We start from the raw sequence: 7928 nt of genomic DNA on the forward strand, positions 1-7928 counted from the left end.
TCTTTTTTTGTCATCATTTTACCAATGCGATTAGGAGTCTTGACATCCTTAGATTCTACAAACCGGTAGTCTCCAAAGAACGTCCGCTTCCAGCTCCACAGGGTGTTTGTCCAAGCCAAGGGTGTGTACTTGAGTTCCGGATCCAGTGACGGAAACTTGCGACGATGTGCACGCTGTTCGAAACGCGAATAAAATTTCGTCCGCTTTTGTTTTTTGTTCTGTCCGTCTTGTCCGCCTCGTTCTCCATCGTCTTCTTTAGTTGTTGAGTCTTCCGGTTTCGTCATAGTTGCCGGTCTACCGACCGCCGTATACCCTTCTGGCTGGTCATCATCACCTTCTTGCCGAGCCCCCACGTTGCCAGCGTCCAGAAATGTCGTAGAGGATCCTTTAGGTGTGTCAGAAGGCTGCAACAGTTTCAACTGGTGTTCGCGCCGCACTCGGATCAGGTCGAGGCTCTTTTGGTCAGTTGTGGGCCAGTGACGATCCGGAAACCGAGCCAGAGTGAGCGGTTGCCAGAGCTGATCTGCAGACGCCAGATGGTTAAATCGTTGACTGCAGCAGCAAAGTCGGCAGAGAGTCCGCGCACCCGGTCCTGCTACCCTGGCAGACCCATTCTTTTTTTTCTTCTTTCGAAATTTGGTGGAGTTGTTGGTGATAGGAACAGGGGCTGGGCTGGTCTCTCCTGGTGGTACAAAAACCGTACTGTTGCTTTTGAGGCCTGAGGGCTGCGAATCTAAGTCTTGGTTCTGATTCCTTGACTCATCATGATTAGGTTGGGTCGCTCCTGAATCGTGATCGGTAACGAAGTAGGAGAATATCTTAAGAAGGACATCGTCAGGGAGATCTGTAATTTGCATGATGCAATGATTGCCTCGAGCCTAGGCGATCGGTTTCAAAAAATATTCGTGGCACAGTTACAAATCGCAGAGTCGTGCAAAAGAAAAATCTTATATTATGGGCACGCAACTGCAAGTCGTCGCTACTATATAGTTGCATATTCCTCTTAGAATCGTCCACCGCGGCCACGGCCACGACCGCCCCTTGGTCCTCCACGTCCACGACCTCGTCCTCTCGATGAAGTCGGTCCAGCTGCTATGTATTGTTTCAAATCAGAGACGTGCAAAAAGGCAGTTGATAAGCAACATTATCATAAAAACCGACCCAATAATTGAGAACCACGCAGACGATGAATATTCGTACCAGCTTTCTTTTTGGATTTGCTCTTGGGTGAATCGTCAATCAACAATGTATCCAGTGGCAGGGAATCCGGAAGAATAAAGTATCGGATGTTGTTGCCACGAATGCTCAATGTGTCTAGACTGACGGGGTCCTTATTCTTGACCGTCATCTTCACAGCCCTCAGATGTGTGTTCATGCTCATATCCACTCCTAATTAGAAGCAGCATACACATAGCAGATTGTATAAAGGTTAGAACCATAAAACTTTTGCCCGCATCGTCGTGCTTCCAATGCTATCCCTTTGTTGAGTCCATACCTGTGACCGTGCCATGGACAATAGTACCGTTTTTGAGCTCGACTGTAACAGTCTCGGTATTGAGCTTCATAAGAAAACTAAACGATTGACATGGTATTCAGAACCAGGCGATGATGTTAGAGAGAAATCGGATTGATATAGCCTGATCATATGTTTAGACGCGTTGTGGTGTCGTTCTATCGTTTCATGCGTGTGACGCGTAGAAACATCGATCCTGAGCTGGCGCTTAAGCTGTCTTGTTGCCTCATGATTGTACGCCTTTGAATAGGGCTACAAGTTGCTCCTTCGAGTCCTCTTTGTATGGCTTGAATGGGTCACAGTCTGGAGGTAATCTCTCTGTTTCCAGATCTCATCTGTCACGCCTCCATGTTGATGTCCAGTTGTTGCTGCTTTCCTTCATGGACCAATTTAATGCTTTTCTTGAGATGCTTTTGAAAATGAGTTGTCTCATACCGAACCAGCTTCATGTTGATGTATACGGGATCGTGTGCTGGAGTGTTGAGAAGAGTAATGGACAGAGGTGGGGTCCAGATCTCACAACACCAGGTGGCTTATAGTCCTGTACTATTCGGATTTATTGGGACTACTGCGGGAATTATAGAGTGAGTATATCAAACGCCTAGCCCAAGACCTGATGAAGCAATGTTGGGTAACGTTGGTGGAGCAGGAGAAGAGACTGCTGTCTGGCCCTGTGATGGACCTGTAGGCCCTCCGGTATGACTGGTACTACTGTTAGCATGACTGAGACTACTGTGGACAATGTACGGGTTGTTGCTGTTGGTGAGAACCAACCCACCAACAGACTTGACAAGTCTCAAAAGATGAACATCGAACTGCTCGGAGCGGATTGGCATCTCTGGGTTCTGGAAGGGATTCTTGACACAGTAATCCGAATAAACTTCGTAGATTTTCTTCATCGTATGGTCGATCGAGGGCTGCTGTGGGTCCGCCACCAATAGGAACTTTGTGCCTGGTAGAATTCAAAGCGCAATGGTCAGAATTAGGGCCAGTTACGTTGCAGGTGCCATACGTTTCCCTCAGTTAATGCAGCCGCCTTACCAGTGAGGGTTTGGAAACAGTGTATCCTAAAGGTGTCTGTTTCCAGCATTTCAATTCCACTTGATCCGGGGACAGGAGAGATCTTTGAGGTGATAGCATGGACACTATGTTGTCGTGAGGTGAAGATATAGCATTCTCTGTCAGCAATTGGTTCCCGTGTATGCTCCTTCGCGTTCTGCTGGTTGATTCTCCGGTAGCCTGGCTCATATCGCGCTCATAGTCAAACTGATTACCCATGGAATGTTCCAGCAAGGACAAGGTATTCGTTCGACGTGAGTTTCGAGAGCCCCTCGGAGTAGTCTTTGTTGTAGACAAGCCCGCCAGCCTTGTTGATGATGTAGATGGAAAAGATCATGGTTGCCCTATGACGAAAAGTGTCGTCTTGTTTCTGCCTGCTCCACAGTGATGGCAAAAAGTCCTACTGTGTCTGTCGCTGATTCTCTTGGTATCCTGCGTCCAAAGTGCAAAAGTCGATTGGGGTGTATATGGTCAAGGCGTAGATGATGCTCGAACGAACGAACGCATGATGTGAAGCTGAAACCATCCAAACCATGTGGGGACTGCTTCTTGCATTTACCAACTCGTTCGCCTATCTGCCCAACTTGCCTCTCATTCACTTCCTCCCTCATCATTGCATCGCCTTCTCGATCCAAGGCCCTAACCAAAGCACACCGACATTAGAGATACTTGAGCGAGCTCATATTATGACCCCAACCTACGACGCCACCAACGATATCTACGGACCCGAGGGCCCGCCCACCATATCATCCCTTATTGCCAACAATAGAAGCGAAGGAGGGGCAGCCTTTCCCGTCAGCGGTGGTCTTCGTGTTGCAGGGTCTGCCCGCCAACCTGCCACATATGGATCCCGCACCATGACTCTAGATCCGACTCAGATCGAAGAGGAGGACCCAGCAGAGGAAAGCCATGATACTGGTGTTCTGGAACTCACAGGAGAATCAAGTTCAGGAAGGCGGGTCCAATGGGATGACGACGTTGTAGATAACGAGCATATGGGGAAGAAAAAGTCCAAAAGTAGGTGCCATGAAGAGTGTCGACTTTTACCTAAGACAGCATAAATGATGAAATGGTGCCATGGTGAGGTCGTTGACATTTCCTCTTTTATTCACGCACTAGTTTGCTGCATCTTCAAGAAACAAAAGGAATTTGGCGAGTCTTCAGACGAGTCATCGTCAGATTCGGATTCGGATTCTTCAGGGTCAGAGTCAGATGGTGGGCCTGTCTCGTCCAATCCAAGCAAAGGAAAGAGCAAAGGAAAAGACGGCAACGGACCCTGCGACCATTCCGATCCCAACCATCATCATCATCATGGATCTAAGAAGGCAAAGAAGCGAGTCCTGAACGAGTATGAGAGGATGCCAAAAGGTAATTACGACCGCAGCAACGAAGAAGAATTAGGATTGGTGACACACTCAATGCACGTAATCCTTGTTGCAAGTGGATTGGTACTAACAGATGGACCATATCACTTTTTCTGCAATCGATACTCTCATCACAGTGAAGCTTTCGCAGCCTGCGCCTGTCAATCAATAACAGGGACTCCAAGAAGATCGTAATCAAGGCAGGAATCCCATATGTATAGATTGCCAAACAAAACAACAATAGAATTGTATGCTACGATTTTTGATTGTTTACAGACCCTTTGTTGAGCATCGATCACACCAGGAGCAATGAAACGAAGTGCCATTCTTCTTGAACCAATATCTTGTTGAAAGACTTAAATAAAGAGCTGGGGCCATCTGGGCTTTGGCATCAAGCAATTGGGCGAAGCTCAAACGCACTCATGCATGCGTGACTGATTTTATCCGTACAAGGCCTTATGCTCATCGTCCTTTTTTCGTTTCCTCAACTGGACCCATATTCGTACGCTAGAATATCTTTAAGAACAGACACGAACCCTTGGTCAAGCATATGGAAACTGGTAGTGATCATGATACAAATATGTTTTCTTCAACAAACACCGCTTACTATCCAACTGGGACTCAATATCTTCCATAACTTGCGGAATCAATTAACTCAGGTACCGCAACAAACAGCAGCAAAAGTGATGGTGTCCTGCAAGCATTTATTGAAGAGAAAGCCTTCAGCATCACAATTAAAGCAGCGCGGCTCGCAAAGATGCCGTGCCAATGTCCCACTCATGCAAGTATTCCCGAGATCTCGAATAGAGAGCTACAGGATACGCACCGCCAAGAGGACTTGACCATCTTGAAAGATATGCCAGGTAAACCACATGAAGCCCATCAATAGAAGGCCATATCGGGACTTATATCTAAGTTGAAGCCTTATTTTCCTTCGCCTCTGCTAGTAGAGGAACCAGCGTTTGAAAAGATGACGATTTGTTGCCACCAAACCATTGAACATCAAGCGCTCGCGTTATCATTGCCCCCCGCCGACGTGCAAACCATACCATGCCGCATCGATGGTGGTGGCCTTGCGATCGACTATCGCCATTTTGTGAACGGAGGGAACGTAAGCTTCTCGGTACTGCCTCAAGGACAAGTCGCCTCAATACTCCTCAATACCTCTGTAGGTGATTTTGAAAGGTGCATATTTTTAGGGATGCTTTGCATGTTCGTCCGCCAATACTTATATATATATATTTCGTAGGCAGAACGACTGCCGTCGTGGTCAGTACATGGCGTTTCAAGGATAGTGCCCATCGACATGGATATCTCGGATGGCTGTTGGCGTAGGTTTTTTTTATTATTATTAAAAAAAATCGACAGTCGCTTCGTAGCTGTTGAGGTCCTGATCCTTTGGCACTGATCATCAATCTGTGTGCATGTCGTGTGCTGTTGATGCTACTCGCTTTCATTTGAGCGGGGTTTCTTTGTATAATAAGCGCTCTGTGAAAGAAAAAAAAATCCTCCGGCAAGTCAACGCAGGAGACATTTATGTACATTGGAGGAAACAGGAACAGAGGTTTTTTCATTTTGCGAGATTATCAAGTAAAGCTGCCTTTGTTGAAATTGCTGGCAGACGAGCTGCATTGAAGGACTATTGGTAGTACAGATATTGCAATACCGCAGTACTGGGCGTCTGTTGTCTGAAGTGACTCTAATGAAAGACCATGGATGCCAGTTACTTCCGTCGAACGATTGCCAGGTAAAATGGGAGAATGTCCTGCAAAAATAAAAATAAGAATAAAAAAAAAAGGTATTTCCGGTTAATGTCCAGTCGTGATAAACCTAACGCTATTAAAAGAAAATGGGACACCTCCTTACAAGTTTTTACCTGGTCATTCGCAACGTAGTACACGTCGTCTCCTCCAGGTTTGTGTCGAGTGATGTTGCGGGCTCGGCAAATGAAGATGGGCAAGTGTTGATGGACTCCCGATTTCTTCGCTGCAAATTCTCGTGGAATAGTCAACGACGGCGAAAAGAAGTGTCCTGTACATGCCCCGGACATAATAGTGAAAATAAACAGGACAAATGTTATTAGACCAGGATGCGAAAAGAGTCTAATAGACAAATGGACAGCAGAACAGGCATAATTACCGTTGGAAGCACACATAGTTCTCAGGTGGCCGTGGTTCAAGATACCCTGGGTTGCACAGCGCATGCTGCCACACCACTGGTGAGCAAGGACCATATGGTTTTCTGGGTTGGTAATCCTTGCTTGCAAGCAGCCACAGTGGCCTGTGCCGTGAAAGAACGCCTCCTTGTGCCATTGTGCCTCGTCTGCATGGCTTCCTACGACCGTCTCTGTGTATGAAATCTGGTACAGTGCGACCAGCTGTTTCGAGAAGACAATATCGTAGATCTGAAACTCAAGGGTGCTGATCCGAACGGGCTCCACGTGGGCTCCTTTGACAGACATTCTTATGTGGAACGGTCTTGTAAACAGGGTACAGCGGCGATGAGATAGTGTTTGTAAATGACCCGACGGAAGTACAGGAAAGGGAGGAAGAAAGAAAGGAGCGAGCGCAGATGCATGTGTCGCTTTATAGTATCTCATTCTTTGCTGGAATATAAGATCGACCACTGATCAGATTTTACTGTCTTATGCAGGGCGAGGTATTCCCAGTGGCATGCATGATGTGGTGGCGAGAGCGATGGTTCCTACAATCGATAACTGCAGCACCGCTGTCCGATGTAGTACATGGCACAGCACAGCTCTTTCATTTTGGTCCGCAACGGTCCTCAAGGTCTTTGATGAGCAATGTGTTGTTTACTCAATATATTTGGTATAGAAAAACAAGATTACACTCATTTTCACCCCTCGCACACAACGCGTACAAGCTTATATATAGTCCCCCTGCATTGAGTAGCAATGAATACCTGCAGGGTAATATGTTTTTGTCCTGTTCTTTGTTGTTCTGCATGCACAAACCTCAACCTAAAACGCACAGCATAAAACACAGCAATTGGTTTCACCTTCCGCCTCGTGCAACAAAACCCTTTCCTGTCCAAGGTCCGCGAGCTCTTGTTTGTGGTTGGTATTGAATCGGATTGTTTACTGTATGCGCATCAAATTGCCTGCACATCTCTCCTAAGAGGAACTAAGAAATGCAAGCAGAAAGTAGTACGGGAAATCCAGAGCCAAGGCTTTTCTGCATGCAACCAGGATATTTACTAGTTTACCCTGCAAGATATAAATACAGGCATAGACTACCACCTCTCAGAAGAATGAGTGCTTTTATATAATCCCAAGACTTTCAGGGCCATGGGTGATGTCTCGTTTTCCCCATTATGGCACCATCCTTGAACAGCGGACCAATTCTCGTGCGGAGATAAACTTTGTCTAGGTTTGAGCCAACCATGCTATGCTCCGAACAACAAGAGCATTCAGTACACCGTCGTGTTATTTGATACGGGTGTCGTAAAGTGCGTTTCAAGGGTGGGACATAACGACTATACCAACTAGTCACTAGAAAAAGAATAGCGAAACTATATATAAAAAACTAACAAAAGACACATAAACATATAAATCGATATAGAGTAAAGATTGACAGAGGCAATGGGCTGTGTAACTTACAGTTGAGGGGGATAGTTCTTTTTAATGAGACATACAGCGGGGGTAAATAGGTCAGAGAGATTAGGAACGGTAGAAAAGGCTTCGCCATAAAAAAAAAAAAGCATTTCCACACATATCGAGGCGGACAAAACAATAACTAGTATCACTAGTGCCGTGTTAAGCTTCTATTATGTAGGTCGAAGGCTTCTTTAGATAAAACTATGTCGAAAGCGAGATATTCAAGCCGATGCCAAAAGTATGGATAGGCTAATGCGTCCATAAACAGCTTCGACTGTAAAAAAAAAAAAAAAAAAAAAAAACCAGTCAATTGCTCCTCCTTGAATTAATACCTCAATGGCTGCATGACTATATACATAGACCCCTGCAGAAGAAC

General features: G+C 46.0%; 4 protein-coding genes across 4 annotated transcripts; 1 reads left to right on the forward strand and 3 right to left on the reverse strand.

Moving 5' to 3' along the window:
- Positions 1 to 931: 931 nt before the first annotated feature.
- Positions 932 to 2008, reverse strand: BC939DRAFT_466367 (uncharacterized protein). The gene is made up of 4 exons (XM_051557634.1): positions 1949 to 2008; positions 1496 to 1572; positions 1201 to 1389; positions 932 to 1092 (listed from the first exon to the last, which is right to left on the reverse strand). The coding sequence occupies exons 1-4, from the start codon at positions 1960 to 1962 to the stop codon at positions 1004 to 1006; spliced, it is 369 nt and encodes a 122-aa protein (XP_051407405.1). The 5' UTR covers positions 1963 to 2008; the 3' UTR covers positions 932 to 1003.
- Positions 2009 to 3065, reverse strand: BC939DRAFT_466369 (Sybindin-like family-domain-containing protein). The gene is made up of 3 exons (XM_051557635.1): positions 2788 to 3065; positions 2555 to 2658; positions 2009 to 2465 (listed from the first exon to the last, which is right to left on the reverse strand). Exons 1-3 carry the CDS (start codon positions 2907 to 2909, stop codon positions 2107 to 2109), a joined length of 585 nt encoding a protein of 194 aa, XP_051407406.1. The 5' UTR covers positions 2910 to 3065; the 3' UTR covers positions 2009 to 2106.
- A 193-nt stretch (positions 3066 to 3258) lies between these two features.
- BC939DRAFT_507517 (phosphatase inhibitor-domain-containing protein) lies at positions 3259 to 4108 on the forward strand (the record flags this gene model as incomplete). Its single annotated transcript, XM_051560891.1, has 3 exons — positions 3259 to 3589; positions 3692 to 3940; positions 4074 to 4108. 3 exons carry the CDS (start codon positions 3259 to 3261, stop codon positions 4106 to 4108), a joined length of 615 nt encoding a protein of 204 aa, XP_051407407.1.
- Positions 4109 to 5490: 1382 nt separating this feature from the next.
- BC939DRAFT_466376 (uncharacterized protein) lies at positions 5491 to 6514 on the reverse strand. The gene is made up of 3 exons (XM_051557636.1): positions 6076 to 6514; positions 5813 to 5967; positions 5491 to 5701 (listed from the first exon to the last, which is right to left on the reverse strand). Exons 1-3 carry the CDS (start codon positions 6395 to 6397, stop codon positions 5660 to 5662), a joined length of 519 nt encoding a protein of 172 aa, XP_051407408.1. The 5' UTR covers positions 6398 to 6514; the 3' UTR covers positions 5491 to 5659.
- Between the last annotated feature and the right edge of the window lie 1414 nt (positions 6515 to 7928).

This window comes from Gamsiella multidivaricata, assembly GCF_025024155.1.
Source record: "Gamsiella multidivaricata strain RSA 2152 chromosome Unknown BC939scaffold_96, whole genome shotgun sequence".
Lineage (NCBI taxonomy): Eukaryota > Fungi > Mortierellomycota > Mortierellomycetes > Mortierellales > Mortierellaceae > Gamsiella > Gamsiella multidivaricata.